At 40.7% G+C, this 22,948-nt stretch overlaps 1 protein-coding gene across 2 annotated transcripts in view; it reads left to right on the forward strand.

The window, feature by feature from the left end:
* The window catches only part of MYLK (myosin light chain kinase), an 842,949-nt gene that overhangs the window by 331,747 nt on the left and 488,254 nt on the right, over positions 1–22,948 (forward strand). For both annotated transcript variants that reach the window (XM_053698066.1, XM_053698065.1), the window contains 2 exons: positions 17,863–19,457; positions 20,527–20,730. In XM_053698066.1, the coding sequence (XP_053554041.1) occupies positions 17,863–19,457; positions 20,527–20,730 (1,799 nt within the window). The remainder of the gene's footprint in view (positions 1–17,862; positions 19,458–20,526; positions 20,731–22,948) is intronic.

Below are 22,948 nucleotides of genomic sequence, written 5' to 3' on the forward strand. Positions count from 1 at the left end.
CACTTAAAGAAAAAAATGAAAAATAATAAAAATAAAAGATAATGGTAGAAGTAACACCTTCATACAATTTCTAATTTTAGATTTTTTTTTTTTTTAAATCTTGGTTCATGAAAATACCGTTACAGAGCCATAGTGGTTTAAAGGAAGCAGGCCATGTCCAGTTTATCATTTAAACCGTTAGGGAATTGGGTCTCGAGGATTGAGATCCACCTGCATTCCTTTCTTAGGAGGACCTTGTCATTATCACCTTCTCTACCATTTGTGATACCCCTATCTATGCCAACAAATTTTAGAGAATCAGGATTACATTCGTGAGCCAACTCAAAATGTCTGGCAACATTGCTTTTGGGGTTTTTATTTTTAACATCATCGCAATGTTCAGTGATATGGTCCTTTATGGCTCTCCTTGTTTTGCCCACGTAAAAACGTGGGGAGCTGCAGGAGAGTAAGTAAATAACCCCTTCTGTGTTGCAATTCACAAAGTGTTTAAGTTTGTAAGTTTTGCCCGTGCGTGAGCCAAATTCTTTAGTTTTGACCATGTACCTACATGCCACGCACTTTCCACAGGGGTAGTTACCTGATGACCTGTGTTTTGTTAGCCAATCTGTTTGTTTGTATTTAGACACATATTGGCTCCTCACAAGCTTATCTTGGAGGTTGGGTGCCCTTCTAGCAGTGATGTTCGGGTGTTCCCCCACTTCTTGGGACACGCCCACATCACTGAGAAGAACTGGCCAGTTCTTGGAAAGAATTTGCCTCAAAGCATTCCAGTGGCAATTGTAGTCAGCAATTAGCCTTATTCTTGAGTCCTTGCCCTTTTCTTTTGGCAAAAGTAGATTATCTCTATCTGCATGGGCTGCTTGATTAAGTGCCCCTCTCACAATTCTTTTCGAATATCCCCTGTCTAGAAACCTTTTTTCCATGTCTGTTGCATGCTTAAGGTATCTTTCTTTTGTCGAGCAGTTTCTGCAGAGTCTAACGAACTGCCCTTTTGGTATGCCCCTCTTCAAATGGCTGGGGTGGTGACTAGATGCCTGAAGAAGACGCTAGCACTCCCTGTTCAATTTTAACTCTAACATCAAGGAAATGAATTTCTTCTCTACTATATTGCAAAGTAAGGGAAATGTAACTGTTGTTCATATTAAGAGTGCAAACAAACTCTTTTAGGTTGCTCTCAGAGCCCTCCCATATCAAGAAGATGTTATCCACATCTCTCAACCATATGTGGATGTTCTCCTCAAAAAGAGGCTCTGGAAGACTTCATCCATCTCCCAGATGCCGAGATGAAGGCAGGCATACGTAGGGGTGCATGTAGCACCCATGGCCGTGCCTTGCATTTGTTTGTAAATTTTATTATCGAACATGAATATATTGTTCATAAGTACAAATGTTAAGTGTTCCACGACAAAGTCAGTGTGCTTCTGAACATTAGCTCCTCTTGTCATGAGGAAGTGTTTGCATGCCTTGATGCCAGTCTCATGCGGAATGGATGAATATAATCCTTCCACATCGAGGCATACCAAGAGCGCTCCTTGGGGGACTGACAAGCCATCAATTTTCCTCAGAAAATCTGCTGTGTCCTGGACAAATGAGGGCATGGTATTCAGGAAGGGCCTTAAAAAGTGGTCAATGTAGTTGCCTAGATTTTCCGTGAGGCTGCCAATGCCTGCTATTATTGGCCGGCCTGGTGGATTGCTGGGGTTTTTGTGTATCTTAGGGATGCAATAGAAGACCGGCACTACAGGGTACTCTGCTGATGGGTGAGAGCTTGTTTCTCAATATGTATCATGTATACCAGATAGATATTTAGTTACTACATATATACAATTAGCATTTGTGAAATAGAATTCATAGATGGCCATGATATCTGGTATATTATTTACACTTAAAGAAAAATTTGAAAAATAATAATAAAAATAAAAGATAATGGTAGAAGTAACACCTTCATACAATTTCTAATTTTAAATTTTTTTTTCATTATATTAATGAACAAAATGGTTAAACGCAACAAAGAGAGACTAGAGAAAACTATCACTCAGGCTGAGGAGTCTCTAAAATTGGTAAATACATTTGAAACCAATTCCAACTTCACTAAGTTAAATGATGAAATTAAAGACCAAATAGCGAGATTACAAACCGATATAAAACTTAGGAAAGGAAGGAAGTTCTCCAGGGACAATGATGACTATAAAAACAATAAAGTCTACAGCTACCAGTCTGTGAGAGGAGCATATGACTCCTGGCGAGAGGAGCATATGACAGATGGTTCTGATGCCGAGGTAGAGCATCACAAAACCAACCCTGACAATAAGCAGTCTTTTTTTAGGGGAAGGAGGAGAGGCGGGGACAAATTTAAACTCAGGAGAGAGACGGTACCCCTCCAGACAACGACGCCAGCAGGGCTACGGACAGAGTCAGGGGAATTACCTTCAGAGCAGACCCCGACGATTTTGGGGGTCGCAGGGGATTCTAAACCTTGCTGATGATGATCTACAAATAATAAACCTGTCTTCCTTCAAATTGAATTTAACACACATAGAGGTCCTCAAGAGGGGACTCTTGTTTTGTCCTACGAACACTGTTGATAAATTCTACTTTTTAAAAGACCTACACTTATTTGCTAGACGGATTGTTCTGTCCTAAATAATGAAAGGCAAAAGTAGGCACTTAATTGAAGATGTCTCGCTAACACCGGAAGACAGGTCAGCTATTGTGGACTTGCAGGGTCTCCTTGCAGACGTTGAGGGCAGCCAATATGATCCCTCACAGGTAGAAGACCCCATCTTGTCTGAAACGATAACCTCCAATCTCAAAGCAAAATCCAAATACATGCCGCAGTTATCCATGGTACCTGCTGTGAATATCTTTGTCAAGCAGGTAGAAAGAGATGTAGCCAATCTCTCCCTAATAGGACTAGTGGATGACAATCTGAGTAGGGCAGAAAGAAAGGCCATGAACGAATTGATGAATGCCAAGGGCTTGGTCATCAAACCGGCAGACAAAGGTGGCAATCTTGTCCTCTGGGATGAGAATATGTATGTCCTAGATGTCAAACGTCAGTTGCTGGACAAAAAACAATATCAAAGTCTCACCTTTAATCCCACTTCTTCCCTACAGGCTACCCTATTCAACATCCTCAAAAAGTCCAAGGACACTGGCATAACTGCCTCTGAGTTTAAATATCTCTACCCTGAGTACCCTGTAATGCCGGTCTTCTATTGCATCCCTAAGATACACAAAAACCCCAGCAATCCACCAGGCCGGCCAATAATAGCTGGCATTGGCAGCCTCACGGAAAATCTAGGCAACTACATTGACCACTTTTAAAGGCCCTTCCTGAATACCATGCCCTCTTTTGTCCTGGACACAGCAGATTTTCTGAGGAAAATTGATGGCTTGTCGGTCCCCCAAGGAGCGCTCTTGGTATGCCTCGATGTGGAAGGATTATATTCATCCATTCTGCATGAGACTGGCATCAAGGCATGCAAACACTTCCTCATGACGAGAGCAGCTAATGTTCAGAAGCACACTGACTTTGTCGTGGAACTCTTAACATTCGTACAATGTATTCATGTTCGATAATAAAATTTACAAACAAATGCAAGGCACGGCCATGGGCGCTACATGCACCCCTACGTATGCCTGCCTTCATCTCGGCATCTGGGAGATGGATGAAGTCTTCCAGAGCCCTCTTTTTGAGGAGAACATCCACATATGGTTGAGATATGTGGATGACATCTTCTTGATATGGGAGGGCTCTGAGAGCAACCTAAAAGAGTTTGTTCGCACTCTTAATATAAACAACAGTAACATTTCCCTTAGTTTGCAATATAGTAGAGAAGAAATTCCTTTCCTTGATGTTAGAGTTAAAATTGAACAGGGAGTGCTAGCGACAGAAAACTATCGTAAGAACACTGCTACAAACAGTCTTCTTCGGGCATCTAGTCACCACCCCAGCCATTTGAAGAGGGGCATACCAAAAGGGCAGTTCTTTAGACTCCGCAGAAACTGCTCGACAAAAGAAAGATACCTTAAGCATGCAACAGACATGGAGAAAAGGTTTCTAGACAGGGGATATTCGAAAAGAATTGTGAGAGGGGCAGTTAATCAAGCAGCCCATGCAGATAGAGATAATCTACTTGTGCCAAAAGAAAAGGACAAGGACTCAAGAATAAGGCTAATTGCTGACTACAATTGCCACTGGAATGCTTTGAGGCAAATTCTTGCCAAGAACTGGCCAGTTCTTCTCAGTGATGTGGGCGTGTCCCAAGAAGGGGGGAACACCCTAAGATCACTGCTAGAAGGGCACCCAACCTCCAAGATAAGCTTGTGAGGAGCCAATATGTGTCTAAATACAAACAAACAGATTGGCTAACAAAACACAGGTCATCAGGTAACTACCCCTGTGGAAAGTGCGTGGCATGTAGGTACATGGTCAAAACTAAAGAATTTGGCACGCGCACGGGCAAAACTTAAACACTTTGTGAATTGCAACACAGAAGGGGTTATTTACTTAATATCCTGCAGCTGCCTACGTTTTTACGTGGGCAAAACAAGGAGAGCCATAAAGGACCGTATAACTGAACATCGCGATGATGTTAAAAATAAAAAACCCAAAAGCAATGTTGCCAGACATTTTGAGTTGGCTCATGAATGTAATCCTAATTCTCTAAAATTTGTTGGCATAGATAGGGGTATCACAAAAGGTAGAGGAGGTGATAATGACAAGATCCTCCTAAGAAAGGAATGCAGGTGGATCTCGATCCTCGAGACCCAATTCCCTTATGGTTTAAATGATAAACTGGACATGGCCTGCTTCCTTTAAACCACTATGGCTCTGTAACGGTATTTTCATGACCCAAGATTAAAAAAATTAAAATTAAAAATTATATGAAGGTGTTACTTCTACCATTATCTTTTATTTTTATTATTATTATTTTTCAATATTTTCTTTAAGTGTAAATAATATACCAGATATCAGGGCCATCTATGAATTCTATTTCACAAATGCTAATTGTATACATGTAGTAACTAAATATCTATCTGGTATATGTGATAGATATTGAGAAACAAGCTATCTGTAACATATCTCAGCCTAATGTCACTATCCCTTTAAGACTGCCTTTCCTGATTCTGACACTCATGCTGTTTTGGGCAGTATTTACATTCAGTTTGCCTGCCTGAATAATCATTCATGCACCTGATTCCCTCAGCCTCTTTTTAAGCCTTCTCAGGTCTAATGTGCTTTGCATTAACTTTGAGGTTGTGATCCTGAACAGAGGTCTGTGACTATTTCCTGCATGAATTCAACCAAGTTATTCAAGCTACAGCCTTTCCTATTGCCTATGCTTAAAATCATCAAATCGCAAGTATCCAAATAATTCCATTTTGTTACCTGGACACTGCTACCTAAACTCTGAAATGTATTATAAATCAAGTATACTTTTGGTTATCATCACTCTCTAATTTACAGCAGCATCTTACTCAGAACTTTATAACTATTCTCTGCTACAAGTTGTCATAGCTGAAATATCATTCTACAAATATGTTAACATATTCAGAACTCTGCATCTATGTGTTCAGTTAAAAACTTTCATGTGATTCTCCAATATATGCATAAATAGTAATTAATGCCTAAAACTTGCAACTTGACTATCACCTGTGCTGCTCTGCTTATTACTGACATACAGCTATATATAATATTATGTACTGTGAACCTGCAACAAACCTTAGTTTCTCCTGTTAAGTGTAGTCAGTCCACGGGTCATCCATTACTTATGGGATATTAACTCCTCCCCAACAGGAAGTGCAAGAGGATCACCCAAGCAGAGCTGCTATATAGCTCCTCCCCTCTACGTCACACCCAGTCATTCTCTTGCACCCAACTAATAGATAGGATGTGTGAGAGGACTGTGGTGATTAAACTTAGTTTTTATATCTTCAATCAAAAGTTTGTTATTTTAAAACGGCACCGGAGTGTGTTGTTTTTCTTCTCAGGCAGAATTTGAAGAAGAATCTACCTGAGTTAATTTTTTGTATGATCTTAGCGGACGTAACTAAGATCCATTTGCTGTTCTCGGCCATTCTGAGGAGTGAGGTAAACTTCAGATCAGGGGACAGCGGGCAGGTTCACCTGCAAAGAGGTATGTTGCAGTATATTATTTTCTAAGGAATGGAATTGACTGAGAAAATACTGCTAATACCGATATAATGTAAGTACAGCCTTAAATGCAGTAGTAGCAACTGGTATCAGGCTGATATGTATGTATGTTAACACTAAATTATTTCTGGGGAATGGCACTTCTCTGGGAAAATACTGTATGCATATAACTTTTAGCCTAACTTGCAGTGTGAACGACTAGCAGCAGGCTTTTAATGACATTTTCATAAATTAGATTTTAAACGTTTGCTGGCATGTTAAATCGTTTAATTATCTGAGGTACTTGGTGAAAAATTGTTTTGGGCATTATTTTCCACATGGCTGTCGTTTGTTTTAAATTAAAGCAGTTTACTGAGCTTCCCTCACTGTTGTATTGTGAGTGGGAGGGGCTTATTTTGGCGCTTTTACTACGCATCAGAAATTCAGTCACAGTCTGCCTTTTCTCTCTGCATGATCCAGGACGTCTCAACAGAGCTCAGGGGTCTTCAAAGCTAGTTTTGAGGGAGGTAATCACTCACAGCAGACCTGTGAGATTGTGCTTTGACTGTGATAAAAAACGCTTATTTTTTCAATTGTTATACGTTTTTTCTGATATTAAGGGTTAATCATCCATTTCTAATGTGTGCAATCCTTTGCTAAATTTATGCTTTTACTGTGAAAATTTGGTTTCTATAACTAATCCGGTTCATTGTTATTCAACAGTGACAGTTTTTCTGTGCTTCTTAAAGGCACAGTAACGTTTTTGCATATTGCTTGTAAATTTTGTTGAAAAGTATTTCCAAGCTTGTTAGTCTATTTGCTAGTTTGTTAAACATGTCTGACACAGAGGAATCTCTTTGTGCAATATGTTCAAAAGCCAAGGTGGAGCCCAATAGAAATTTATGTACTAATTGTATTGATGCTACTTTAAATAAAAGTCAATCTGTACATGTTAAACAACATTCACCAGACAGCGAGGGGGAAGTTATGCCGACTAACTTGCCTCACGTGTCAGTACCTGCATCTCCCGCTCAGGAGGTGCGTGATATTGTAACGCCAAGTACATCAGGGCGGCCATTACAAATCACTCTACAAGACATGGCTAATGTTATGACTGAAGTTTTGTCTAAATTGCCAGAACTTAGGGGTAAACGAGATCACTCTGGGGTTAGAACAGAGTGCGCTGATAATGCTAGGGCCATGTCTGATACTGCGTCACATTTTGCAGAACATGAGGACGGAGAGCTTCATTCTGTGGGTGACGGATCTGATCCAAATAAACTGGATTCAGACATTTCAAATTTTAAGTTTAAGCTGGAAAACCTCCGTGTATTGCTAGGGGAGGTGTTAGCGGCTCTGAATGATTGTAACACAGTTGCGATCCCAGAGAAAATGTGTAGGTTGGATAAATATTTTGCGGTACCGACGAGTACTGACGTTTTTCCTATACCTAAGAGACTTACTGAAATTGTTACTAAGGAGTGGGATAGACCCGGTGTGCCTTTCTCACCCCCTCCTATATTCAGAAAAATGTTTCCAATAGACGCCACCATACGGGACTTATGGCAGACGGTCCCTAAGGTGGAGGGAGCAGTTTCTACTTTAGCTAAGCGTACCACTATCCCGGTGGAGGATAGCTGTGCCTTTTCAGATCCAATGGATAAAAAGTTAGAGGGTTACCTTAAGAAAATGTTTGTTCAACAAGGTTTTATATTGCAACCCCTTGCATGCATTGCGCCTGTCACGGCTGCGGCAGCATTTTGGTTTGAGTCTCTGGAAGAGACTGGATGAGATTACACACAAGCTTAAAGCCCTTAAGCTAGCTAATTCATTTATTTCTGACGCCGTAGTACATTTAACTAAGCTTGCGGCTAAGAATTCCGGATTGGCCATTCAGGCACGCAGAGCGCTGTGGCTAAAATCCTGGTCAGCTGATGTAACTTCTAAATCTAAATTACTTAACATACCTTTCAAAGGGCAGACCTTATTCGGGCCCGGTTTGAAAGAAATTATCGCTGATATTACGGGAGGTAAAGGCCATGCCCTGCCTCAAGACAGAGCCAAACCTAGGGCTAGACAGTCTAATTTTCGTGCCTTTCGTAACTTCAAGGCAGGAGCAGCATCAACTTCCTCTGCCCCAAAGCAGGAAGGAGCTGTTGCTCGCTACAGACAAGGCTGGAAACCTAACCAGACCTGGAACAAGGGCAAGCAGGCCAGAAAGCCTGCTGCTGCCCCTAAGACAGCATGAAGTGAGGGCCCCCGATCCGGAAACGGATCTAGTGGGGGGCAGACTTTCTCTCTTCGCCCAGGCTTGGGCAAGAGATGTCCAGGATCCCTGGGCGTTGGAAATCATATCTCAGGGATATCTTCTGGACTTCAAAGCTTCTCCTCCACAAGGGAGATTTCACCTTTCAAGGTTATCAACAAACCAGATAAAGAAAGAGGCGTTTCTACGCTGTGTACAGGACCTGTTACTAATGGGAGTGATCCACCCAGTTCCGCGGTCGGAACACGGACAAGGGTTTTACTCAAATCTGTTTGTGGTTCCCAAAAAAGAGGGAACCTTCAGACCAATATTGGATTTAAAGATCCTTAACAAATTCCTAAGAGTTCCATCGTTCAAAATGGAAACTATTCGGACAATCTTGCCCATGATCCAAAGAGGTCAGTACATGACCACAGTGGATTGAAAGGATGCTTACCTTCACATACCGATTCACAAAGAACATTACCGGTATCTAAGGTTTGCCTTCCTAGACAGGCATTACCAGTTTGTAGCTCTCCCATTCGGGTTGGCTACGGCTCCAAGAATCTTTACAAAGGTTCTGGGTTCTCTTCTGGCGGTATTAAGACCGCGAGGAATTTCGGTAGCTTCGTACCTAGACGACATTCTGATTCAAGCGTCAAGCTTCCAAACTGCCAAGTCTCATACAGAGTTAGTACTGGCATTTCTAAGGTCGCATGGGTGGAAAGTGAACGAGGAGAAGAGTTCTCTCTTTCCACTCACAAGAGTTCCTTTCTTGGGGACTCTTATAGATTCTGTAGAAATGAAAATTTACCTGACAGAGGACAGGTTAACAAAGCTTCTAAATGCTTGCCGTGTCCTTCATTCCATTCAACACCCGTCAGTGGCTCAATGCATGGAGGTAATCGGCTTAATGGTAGCGGCAATGGACATAGTTCCTTTTGCACGCCTGCATCTCAGACCGCTGCAATTGTGCATGCTAAGTCAGTGGAATGGGGACTACTCAGATTTGTCCCCTACGCTGAATCTGGATCAAGAGACCAGAGATTCTCTTCTATGGTGGCTTTCTCGGCCACATCTGTCCAAGGGGATGCCCTTCAGCAGGCCAGACTGGACAATTGTAACAACAGACGCCAGCCTACTAGGTTGGGGCGCTGTCTGGAATTCCCTGAAGGCTCAGGGATCATGGACTCAAGAGGAGAGTCTCCTTCCAATAAACATTCTGGAATTGAGAGCAGTTCTCAATGCCCTTCTGGCTTGGCCTCAGTTAGCAACTCTGAGGTTCATCAGGTTTCAGTCGGACAACATCACGACTGTGGCTTACATCAACCATCAAGGAGGGACAAGGAGTTCCCTAGCGATGATGGAAGTATCAAAGATAATTCGCTGGGCAGAGTCCCACTCTTGCCACCTGTCAGCGATCCACATCCCAGGAGTGGAGAACTGGGAGGCGGATTTCCTAAGTCGCCAGACTTTTCACCCGGGGGAGTGGGAACTTCATCCGGAGGTCTTTGCCCAAATACTTCGACGTTGGGGCAATCCAGATATGGACCTCATGGCATCTCGCCAGAACGCCAAGCTTCCTTGTTACGGGTCCAGGTCCAGGGACCCGGGAGCGGTCCTGATAGATGCTTTGACAGCACCTTGGACCTTCAGGATGGCTTATGTGTTTCCACCCTTCCCGATGCTTCCGCGTTTGATTGCCAGGATCAAACAGGAGAAAGCATTGGTGATTCTAATAGCGCCTGCGTGGCCACGCAGGACCTGGTATGCAGATCTAGTGGACATGTCATCATGTCCACCTTGGTCTCTGCCTCTGAGACAGGACCTTCTAATTCAGGGTCCTTTCAAACATCAAAATCTAATTTCTCTGAAGCTGACTGCATGGAGATTGAACGCTTGATTTTATCAAAGCGTGGATTTTCGTAGTCAGTAATTGATACCTTAATACAGGCCAGGAAACCTGTTACCAGGAAAATTTACCATAAGATATGGCGTAAATACTTACACTGGTGCGAATCCAAGTGTTACTTATGGAGTAAGGTTAGGATTCCTAGGATATTGTCTTTTCTACAAGATGGTTTAGAAAAGGGTTTATCTGCAAGTTCTTTAAAGGGACAGATCTCAGCTCTGTCCATCCTTTTACACAAACGTCTGTCAGAAGTTCCAGACGTTCAGGTTTTTTGTCAGGCTTTGGCTAGGATTAAGCCTGTGTTTAAGACTGTAGCTCCACCGTGGAGCTTAAACTTAGTTCTTAACGTTTTACAGGGTGTTCCGTTTGAACCCCTTCATTCCATTGATATCAAGCTGTTATCTTGGAAAATTCTGTTTTTGATGGCTATTTCCTCGGCTCGTAGAGTCTCTGAGTTATCAGCCTTACATTGTGATTCTCCTTATCTGATTTTTCATTCGGATAAAGTGGTTCTGCGTACTAAACCTGGGTTCTTACCTAAGGTAGTCACTAACAAGAATATCAATCAAGAGATTGTTGTTCCATCATTGTGCCCTAACCCTTCTTCAAAGAAGGAACGACTTCTGCACAATCTAGACGTAGTCCGTGCCCTGAAATTTTATTTGCAGGCAACTAAAGATTTTCGCCAAACTTCTTCCCTGTTTGTCGTTTATTCTGGTCAGAGGAGAGGTCAAAAAGCATCTGCTACCTCTCTATCCTTTTGGCTTCGTAGCATAATACGTTTGGCCTATGAGACTGCTGGACAGCAACCTCCTGAAAGGATTACAGCTCATTCTACTAGAGCTGTGGCTTCCACTTGGGCCTTTAAGAATGAGGCCTCTGTTGAACAGATTTGCAAGGCTGCAACTTGGTCTTCTCTTCATACTTTTTACAAATTTGACACTTTTGCTTCTTCGGAGGCTGTTTTTGGGAGAAAGGTTCTTCAGGCAGTGGTTCCTTCCGTATAAAGATCCTGCCTGTCCCTCCCGTCATCCGTGTACTTTAGCTTTGGTATTGGTATCCCATAAGTAATGGATGACCCGTGGACTGACTACACTTAACAGGAGAAAACATAATTTATGCTTACCTGATAAATTCCTTTCTCCTGTAGTGTAGTCAGTCCACGGCCCGCCCTGTTTTTTATGGCAGGTCTAAATTTTAAATTATACTCCAGTCACCACTGCACCCTATAGTTTCTCCTTTCTCGTTTGGTTTTCGGTCGAATGACTGGGTGTGACGTAGAGGGGAGGAGCTATATAGCAGCTCTGCTTGGGTGATCCTCTTGCACTTCCTGTTGGGGAGGAGTTAATATCCCATAAGTAATGGATGACCCGTGGACTGACTACACTACAGGAGAAAGGAATTTATCAGGTAAGCATAAATTATGTTTTGCATCTAAGTGTCAATCTTCTACCAGTTTACTCTGAAGCCTGAACATTCCACATTGCTATATTTTTCTCTCATTAAATCCTGCTGCCACTCCTATTAACTAACTTTAAGTCACAGTGAAGCCAGAATATATTGTATACAAATGTTGCACTCTCCATGAATTCTACAATAACTTCTAGCAACTATGAATCACAGAATATCATCTATCCACGTCCAGGATACTCTTCCCCGGGTCAGGGGTCGTTGTCTTCAAATCCCTACCACTGCCCTGAGGGTCTGTGTCCTGAACGCATGTACACCGGAACATGACAGAAAGTTAATGCCTAAAAAAGGGATCCGCAGCGGTAGTGGATGCACCGACCCTCAAAGGAAAATAAAAAAATTACAACCTATCTCAGACCCAAGCTATCCCTAAAGGAAAAACAGAAGATTTTCATACTTTTAAAAATTTAAAGACACAGTACTCCCATTCTAGACTATACTCTACTCATGTTCGTGATTACCATTTTGGTGAAACTGATCCAGAATCTGACTATGAAAATGAAGAGGCTGTATCCATAGATTCAGCAGAAAAAAATCAGATCTTTAAAGATTTAAGGAGACAGAACCACTTTTCTAGAATTTCATGTACTCATGTCCGTGACTTCCATTTTGGTGAAACTGATTCTGAATCTGACTATGATAATGAAGAGGATGTATTCATAGATTCAGCGGAAAAAAATCAGATATTTAAAGAGACAGAACCACTTTTCTAGAATTTCATCTACTCATGTCCGTGACTTCCATTTTGGTGAAACTGAGTCTCAGTCTTACTATGTAAATGAAGAGGATGTATTCATAGATTAAGCAGAAAAAAATCAGACCTTTAAAGAGACAGGACTACTTTTACAGAATACCATCTACTCCTCCTGTTTGTGATTCCCATCCTGGTGATACTGACTCTGAGTCTGAATATGTCAACGAGGAGGATGACTTCACAGATCCAGCTGAACTGGCACTAGACTGGTATGAGCGCAACTTTAATTCGCCACAAACTCAGACAAAACCTCAACCTATTGGCTATAATGACATCCTTGGTAGCTATATTTACAATATAGATGATACAGACAGCTCCCATCATGAAACCTCTCATGGAAATACTGATCTTCCTATTTCTGATATTCCCATGGATTCTGTAGATTGGACAGATTCAGAGCTGGAAGAAGAGACACCTGGTTTACAGACTGCTGTTTGGAGAAATGGTCCCCTCAACTACTATGATGATGTATTACTTCAGAATTATGCATCCAGTGATGAAGAGGATTTCTGTTCTCAACCTATTATAAGGTACTCCAGGCCACAGTGGCACCACCCTAAGAAGCCTCATATTGGGAAGAAATATCAGTTATCTAAGTTCTCTAAAAAAAAAAGAAGAAAAAGAAAATGTTTCTGTCTACAGAAAATCAGAAGCGTAAAGAGGAAACTCAGCCTGAATCTCCTGCTTCATTTTCTGTTGTGCCAGATACTCTATTGCCTCATGATACACTCCACACCAAGCTGGATGTTGTCTCTAGTCGCTATCAGTCTGTTTTTGAAGCACTTAATGGTTTATCTTCTCAAACTCTACAATTACAAGCACTGCTTTTAACTACTGATTCCTTACATCCCTCTCATGCTGCCTCAATGTCTGTAAACCCTGTGCTAGAAGCAAAAGATAATTTTGTTCCAGATATACAACCTTTCAGTTTTCCAGAGGTAGTCCCTGGAGAATTTAGTCCTGAAATTCAAACTCAAATAAGTATGCCTTCTGAACCCCAGAAAACCTCTCAGTCAGAATCTTGTATCACAATTCCTCCGAATCTACCTGAGTGGCATATTTCAGTACACTGCACCTTTTCAAAATTCTTCTGTTACTGCAGCTAAGAAAATTTTTTCCTTGGGAGATACTGTGCATCAACCTACATTTTCTACTACATCTGTTCCCTGTACAGGAATTCCTGATACTGAACCCTGTGAGGACAACATTGAACCTAGTTCGCAAGTGGATGTTCTTGACCCTGAAACTTGTACAAAAGTTCTTCAAGAAGATTCCCCAGTGGCTATTCCTGTCCCTGTTTTCCATGATGATACTACTAAACCTGGCATCTAGGTGGACTCTCCTGTTTTTGACCCTGGTATGGGTATTCCTTTGTTTAACCCAGAAATGGGTGTAATAATACTTGATCCTGAAGATAGCCATGCCCTCTGCTCAGAAGCGAGTATGGTTATTGGCTCTAAAGTGGATCTTGTAAATTCTTTGTTTGTGAACCCTGAAGAAAGCCTTGCCCTCTGCTCAGAAGAGAATATGGTTCCTGGCTCTAAAGTGGGTTCTTTTTCTTTTTCTATAGTTCAACCTTGCCCTGGCATGGGCATTCCTTCACCCGATCCTACTGAGGATATTCCTGAACCTTGCCCAGATGTGGATATTCCTGAACCTTGCCCAGATGTGGGTACTTCTGAACCTTGCCCTGGCATGGGCATTCCTTCACCTGATCCTACTGAGGATATTCCTGAACCTTGCCCAGATGTGGGTATTCCTGATCCTTGCCCTAGTGTGGGCATTCCTTCACCTGATCCTACTGAGGATATTCCTGAACCTTGCCCAGATGTGGGTATTCCTGAACCTTGCCCTGGTGTGGGCATTCATATACCTGATCCTAGTGAGGACACTCTTGATTCTGAATCCAGTAAGGACACATTTGATATTGAACCAGAAGAAGGCAATAACTGGTCAACTCTAGCTCTCTACACTCCTATCTCCTACTTTGAAGAAAGCCCTGCTATTGGGTTAGAAGTGGCTATAGCTTTTTCTTTTGGAGTATATCTAATCCTCAGCCAAGAGGTTAATTCTGAGGATACTCAAATCTCTGACCCAAAGGTGGTTAATCTGGTTATCAACCCAGAATGCTGCATCTCTATTTCTGAAGTTCAGGAAAACCTATTCATATGTCTAGGACTGGGTGCCTTTTCATTGGCTGTGTACATGGTCATCTATCATGAAGAACATCCGACTATCAAATCTCAGGATGTTTCTGTGGTAGGAAGCTCATTGTATGTCACGTTCATGCATTCTCACGATGACTACAAGAAAGATGACTTCAAGTTTTACTCTCATCATTGTCAAGATCTTTTGATACCTGAATTCCATGGCCTTCTTGATTTCCGATTGGACTCACTACCTCCATACACCTACTACCGGCTTTTCATATAATTTTTGTTCTCTCTCCTTTTGGATTGCATTCGGCGCCCGGAGGTCGCCTTTAAGGAGGGGGTTCTGTAACATATCTCAGCCTAATGTCACTATCCCTTTAAGACTGCCTTTCCTGATTCTGACACTCATGCTGTTTTGGGCAGTATTTACATCCAGTTTGCCTGCCTGATTAATTATTCATGCACCTGATTCCCTCAGCCTCTTTTTAAGCCTTCTCAGGTCTAATGTGCTTTGCATTAACTTTGAAGTTGTGATCCTGAACAGAGGTCTGTGACTATTTCCTGCATGAATTCAACCAAGTTATTCAAGCTACAGCCTTTCCTATTTCCTATGCTTAAAATCATCAAATCGCAAGTATCCAAATAATTCCATTTTGTTACCTGGACACTGCTACCTAAACTCTAATTTACAACAGCATCTTACTCAGAACTTTATAACTATTCTCTGCTACAAGTTGTCATAGCTGAAATATCATTCTACAAATATGTTAACATATTCAGAACTCTGCATCTATGTGTTCAGTTAAAAACTTTCATGTGATTCTCCAATATATGCATAAATAGTAATTAATGTCTAAAACTTGCAACCTGACTATCACCTGTGCTGCTCTGCTTAATTCTGACATACAGCTCTATATAATATTATGTACTGTGAACCTGCAACAAACCTTAGTTTGCATCTAAGTGTCAATCTTCTACCAGTTTACTCTGAAGCCTGAACATTCCACATTGCTATATTTTTCTCTCATTGAATCCTGCAGCCACTCCTATTAACTAACTTTAAGTCACAGTGAAGCCAGAATATATTGTATACAAATGTTGCACTCTCCATGAATTCTACAATAACTTCTAGCAACTATGAATCACAGAATATCATCTATCCACGTCCAGGATACTCTTCCCCGGTCAGGGGTCGGTGTCTTCAAATCCCTACCACTGCCCTGAGGGTCTGTGTCCTGAACGCATGTACACCGGAACATGACACTATCTTTCACCCACCAGCAGAGGCGCTATTAATTTTGGATATAAATTTGGATGTAAATGTCCTAGCTGTATAACGCCCTGACGAAGCCTGGTCTGACAAATAGATGAGCGGGTGAAATGCGTGTCGGCATTGGCTAAGCCGTCCGGATCATGTGATGCACGCTTGCACCGTAGTTCCTTGGTCCTGTTCACGGAGATGTCTTTTGGAGCAAGTCATACAAGAAGAGATAGAGCTCCTTGTCTATGAGACAAGCATGGATATGCACGGATATCAACATAAGGCCACATGAAAATAAGGTCATATGAACTTTGCTCTCTGCTCAGCAGGAAACTCTGCTGCTAGTTAATATACTGGGCAATTCTCTGGATGACTTTCCCTGTCAAGGGACTTTTTGCCTGTGAAATAGGAAATTGTAATCCTTCTCCCATACTGCTGCATATTGCTCACACTTTGCCACATACAATAGGCCCCGATGAGCTGTGCTGCAGTTTGAATGCATGTATGTGTTTGCAAGGATATCATCCTGACGTGCTTTTTACCTGTTATGATTATGCTTACTAACTGCTACCATCTGTATGCCGTCCACACCTTGCTAACAGACTTGAATTGTGCTCTGTCTCTGCACATACGCATGTACGCTTTGATAAGGATACAACGTTTTTATGCTGAATACTTGCTACAGTGACGTTTACTATTGCCATTTCCTGCATGTTTTGTCTCATTTTGCTACAATGTACATATTTAGGTGGTCCATCTGCTAAGACTACTTAGATCCCTATATTTCCCTGCCCAGTGTTTAACCTCTGATACAGGGGTGCTGTGTGCAGCTGGGTGTAGTTAGTCTAGATAGTGGTCCGCCTTAATATACCGCTGTGTATGTACGTGTACTTTTTACTATTGCTTCTTCAAATGTTAATCAGCTTGCATCTATACACAAGATTTGTAATTAGCCTCTTAGATCCCATTTCTTTACCTGCCCAGGATATACCTCCGTGCCACTCTTGAAAGGGGGTTCTGTGTGCTGTAGGGTGTAGTAGACTAATTAAGACTTTCTAATTTCTTGCTGTTTATTTGGCAACTTTAAGCTGTCCCTATCTACGGCACCTATTTGTACCCCTGACCGGTCAGGTTTATCATTATTAACTATCTATATAAGGTTTTTACTTCGATATTAAAGTATGCTGGTATATACTGTTTAAGTGAATACTGTTGCTACATATCGTTTCTTGAGTGATAGTGTCCTCCAGGTGTGAGAGGCCTCCAATTCACAATTAAAGCATTGATTTTGAAATTATTTTTCAAAAATATATGCAAATGGGAATTAATGCAAAATTAATTTATCCAAAAATAGCAAATGCATACTGTGTGTGTATATATATATATATATATATATACATATACATACACAGTATATATATATATATATACAGTATATATATATATTTATTGCTCACAAATACAGATAATATTCAAAAGATGAAGACTTTTCAGGGTATAGATAGTGATATTACACCACAATGCATTGTATCTTACTCTATGTATATGGTTAGCCTAACGGAAAGCCAGTCTGTGCCTTGAAACATCACTGCATTTTGAGCTATATCCTGTAGATAAAGTGCTAACTTTATTCATTCTCTTTCTATGTAAAATATTACAAGGATGTCAAGGGTTAAATGGAACAAAATGATTGGTTATATGGAGTATCTAGAGTTAAAAAGAGAGCAGCATGTATTTAGCAAACTGTCTGGTATCTAAAGTATTGTGAATGTAAGTTTGTTCATTGCTTATTAATTTCTCTTTACTCCTTTGTTGGCACATCAGATGTGTGATTAGTATGATTGTAATTGTCACACTCTTGATCTTCTTTCTGTTGCTTTGTGCTGTGATTTTTAAATATCTAATGTATTTTTTATCATCTTTCTTAGTATATCTACTCCTTTGAGGGGCAATGTTATTCAGGCAATCAAATCCACCAAAACTAAGGAAATTAACACAAATGGCTTTATGGGAAGCCGATTTGTTGATAACAGCTCTGAAAGGCAAGGGATAAGTGATATGAAAGTGGGAGGCACAACATTATTTCAGAAAGATAAATTAAATGTATCACCAAAAGCAACTATTGCAGTTTCTTCTAGGCAGATTTTGCCCACCTCAAGCAAAACTTCCTCTGAAAAAGATATGATCATTGCACCTTCAAATTCTTCCTCTCACGATCTGCCTGAAAATTGCCAAAAGCACACGTCCTACATTAAAACACAAGGCACTACATTACCAAAAGAGACACTAAAGTCTACAAAAGAGGCACCTTCCGTTGTTTCACGTTATACCTCTTTAATAGAATCACGGGATAATCCAAAACTGTCTACAGCCTCCTCTCCTTTGACATCAAAAGTAGGGCCAAAAATCAGAGCTTATGCTTTTGATAAAGAAAGTCCATCTCTCTCATCCAAAGATTCATCTTCCATAGCTTCACGCTATATTTCTAACCTACAATCTAAAAGAAATTCAACATTGTCTTCAAAGGAGACAGTTGCTTCTTCCATTAATGAGACCTGCACCCTTACAACACAGAACATTAACAACTCCAAAGAAATGCCTGTCAACTCGGCAAATGAGTCACCTTCTTTCTGCACTTCTGTCTTAAACTCAAAAATGAGGTATAGCTCTTCAAAAGGAACTTCAGACCTTAATGAAACAAATGTTACACCCTCCTCTACTTCAGTAGGTAAATTAAATGTACCTTCAATTGAAATTCCAACTGCTTCTGCTAAGACTGTCACAAGTTCAGTTGGTTCCTCTTCCAAGGAGACCTCTTGTTTATCTTCTAAAAATATATGCTCAAACTTAAAAGAGAGATCACACTCATTCTTCAGTGACATGAAAGATGTGTCTCCAATACAACCTTACTCTAATAAAAAGACTTCTTCCATTAAAACAGTATCTCCTATTAACTCCTTAGGACATACAAGGTGTGTTTCAGCCAATATAGATATTACAAAAGAGGCCTCATCAAGAGGTAGCACATGTCTCACTCCAAAAGAGACATCTGGGTCCTCCTTAAGGGAGAGTCCTTTCTTCAAGTCTAAACTTTCTTGTCAGAATGATTCAAGAGAGAAATGTGATGTTTTCTCCAAAATCACAGAATATACTTCTGGGTCTCCCAATTTCCAGGCTCAGGAAAGCAGAAAAGCACAGGCTAGAGGTGTGGAGTTACCACTAAACAATGTAATAACAAATTGCCAACAGAAATCCTCCAGTACAATTACTCTGAAGTCTGTCAAGATAAAAACGCAACCAGAAGTTGAATATACCCGTGGCATCAGGAGACAAAAGGAAGAAAAATTAGATATATCGACACAGAGACCTTGTTCTATAAACAAATGGACCTCTGATAGCATCAATTCTAGAAATGATGCTCCAAAAACTGATATTGCAATTGTTGAAACAGCACCAATTTTTGAGCGAAGTCCAATTAATCAAGAAGTGTCTGAGGGTTGTGAAGTTATCTTCAGATGTAAAGGTAATTCTTTTACTAATTAATTGTACTTATTATAATTCCAGAAGTAATACCAGTGATAGCAGTATTGTGGTTACCTTGAAAATTGGAGAAAGAGGGAGTCCAAATATTGGAAGTCAACAGTAAGATAAATTCAGTACTGTACAATTAGGCCTGTGATCAGGAAGCAAGGTTAAAAGTTCAGGATATTAATAGCAGAGGGTCAGGCAATACAGCAACGTACAAGAATCAAATTAGTAAACAGTCCAAATGGATAGTCAAGTGTCAAGGAGCTAGAAGGCAATAGGTAACACAGGGTAGTCAGAAATGATGCTAGAAACAAAAAACAGGATATAACTTTAGGGTAATTTGGAGCGAGGGAGACTGACTTAGAGCAATAAGAATTACTAAGCACCCATTGAGATGATTTAGGGAGATATATAGGCTCATGATGTGACTTTGTGCATACCCAGATATATAAGTCCCAGTACTTGTGCCCGTGCTCAAACTGTATCTGCCGACTGGATACGCCTCTTACTGTGCATTGGCAATCCATTCTGTGGGTATCAAAAGTTGATATTAGCGTGGCCACGCTGTGTCTAGAAGCTGGTGAGGGATTAACATGGTACTCAGTCCCCCATGTGCTAGTTGGCCCAGCATTAGCTCAGCTGTCTGTCTCTGGCAACTATTTGACTTATTATCTCAGCCATTCCCCTTCCATGCGATACTCAGGTTTACGCAGTCCTCTGTTGCCTTAAAGGTAACTGATGCTCACAATAGCAGGCTTTTAAATTCCATTGTTATTAGAAGCATCTGACACATAACAGAAGCAATCATTTTTATATATCTATATTATTTTTTGACTATATATATATATATATATATATATATATATATATATATATATCTGAGTATACCCATGAATTGTGAGTAAAGGTAACGAAGAGTGCATAGTGCAGGGTTAATATGGAACGTGATGTGTTTGGAGTTGATTTTCCTTGACAGCCTGGAGGTGCAGTGTTTGTTAAGATCTGCATGTCTGAGCAGTGTGTGCAGAGCACAAGACAAAACTTTTATTAATATAATGTTCCAGTTTCAGGAGAACCCAAACCACACATTAAATGGTTTAAAGACGGCTCTCCTGTGGCAGAAAAGGAAGGTGTGCAGATAACTGAAAGAGGGCCACTTTATTCTTTGCACTTGTTGAGAGCTCAGACTGGAGACAGTGGATTATTCAGCTGTGAAATATCCAACAGCAGAGGCCAGGCATCCAGGAGCTGGACTCTGAATGTGAAACGTAAGTCTGTACTCTACTTGCCCACATGCATATTTGTTTACTGGTGAAAACCATTTGCTTGGGAAATGCAGCTTCATCTTGGACATATAGCTGAGATATGCTTGATACTAATGACAAAAATAATAGGATAGAACAATGAAGTCAGGGCCAATTAAATGGTCAATTTATTCTTCTACATATTAGAATAAAACACTATTTAGGCATAGAGGACTGAGGGGAATTAATGAGGGTATAGGAGATGGAACAAGAAGGAGGGCTCTAAAATAAAAAATGCGGGGGATTTACGTATTTTTTGAAGAATTGAAGAAGGGGGGGGGGTTGAGAGGGTAACTTGTAACATGACAAGCAGTGAGGAGCAATTCTCAACTCCTTTTCTGAAATATTAAAGGGACAGTCTAGTCAAAAATAAACTTTCATGATTCAGATAGGGTATGCAATTTTAAACAACTTTCCGATTTACTTTTATAATCAATTTTGCTTTGTTTCTTGGCATTCTTAGTTGAAAGCTAAACCTAGGTAGGCTCATACCTTGAAGGCCACCTCTTATCTTAATGCTTTTTGACAGTTTGTCTCAACTAGAGGGAGTAAGTTCATGTGTGCCATATAGATAACATTGTGCTCATGCCCATGGAGTTACCTAGGGGTCAGCACTGATTGGCTAAATGCATGTCTGTCAAAAGAACTTAGATAAGGGGGCAGTCTCCAGAGGCTTAGATACAAGGTAATCACAGAGGTAAAAAGTATATTAATATAACGGTGTTGGTTATGCAAAACTGGGGAATTGGTAATAAAGGAATTAGCTGTCTTTTTAAACAATAACAAATAGCAGATTTTTAAACCATTCCAGTCCTATGTCGGAATATATCCGACAAAGGCTTTTACCGCTTGCAGTCCAATGTCGGATATATTCCGACATAGGACCGGAAAGGTGACGAAGTTCCCAGTTACATTGCCAGTGATCGGTGCACAGCTAGGATAGATGTGGCTCTGTGCACTGATCACTGGTACTAGACGGACGCCGCAGGCACAGGGACCCCTGCAGAAAGCGGAACTACTCAGATGGCACTGGCCAACAACCATCAGAGATTCCCTGCTGTCCCTGAATGGGGAGAAATGAGAGGCCGGGAGGGAGGAGCCTGGCAGCACAACCCTGACAGTGTGTAATATGCTGAGCAGCTGAGCCTATTTGTCAATCTGCTGTAAATCTGTGGATATATATATATTATATACATTATATATATATATATATATATATATAAATGTATATGTGACGCATCACTTTCCCATAATAAAATAACTGCACACTTCCCATCTGTATCCCTAAGGTTGATGGTAAAAAAAAAATAAGACCTGCTGGCGCACTTATTAAAAATTAATAGGACCGGAAAGGGTTAAGATCTACATACTAGTTTGTATCAGCTGTATGACTGATTTACCCGTGCTTGTGTGTAGCAATAACCGAATACTGACTTGTTAACGGAAAGTTATACAATAACAGATAAATGTGAAAGCACTTTAATAATTCTAGATTAAAGATGAGTTTAAAGTAGCTTTAGTTTCTTTAATAACAACCCTTTAAAATGGATTTAGGTTGTTGGATCAGCTATTATTTCAGTGACAGTATCTTTTGCAGCATGAACTTGACAAACCATATCCAAAGGAAGGAGGTGACACCAGTTTTTTCTTTTCTTTATTAATATTACCAAGTTGCCAGATACTCCTAGACTGCATAGTAGTTAATGAAATATTCTAATCCAGAATTGTTATTGTTTAAAAAGATAGATAATCCCTTTATTACCCATTCCCCAGTTTTGCATAACAAACACTATTATATTAATATACTTTTTACCTCTGTGATTACGTTGTATCTAAGCCTCTGCAGACTGCCCCCTTATTTCAGTTCTTTTGACAGACTTGCATTTTAGCCAATCAGTGCTGACTCCACTGGAGTGTGTGTGCACAATGTTATCTCTATGGCACACATGAACTAGCACTGTATAATTGTGGAAAAATTGTCAAAATGCACGGGAATAAGAGGCAGCCTTCAAGGGCTTAGCACAGTGGCGTCACTAGGGTTGGTGTCACCCGGTGCAGTAAGTCATGGTGTCACCCCCCCCCCAGAAAGCAGATACACACAAAAACACAGGCAAACACTCAGACACACTTAAAAACATACTCAGATGCACACACAAACACTCGGAAACACACTAAGACACAC

This window comes from Bombina bombina, chromosome 1 (assembly GCF_027579735.1).
Source record: "Bombina bombina isolate aBomBom1 chromosome 1, aBomBom1.pri, whole genome shotgun sequence".
Classification (NCBI taxonomy): Eukaryota; Metazoa; Chordata; class Amphibia; order Anura; family Bombinatoridae; genus Bombina; species Bombina bombina.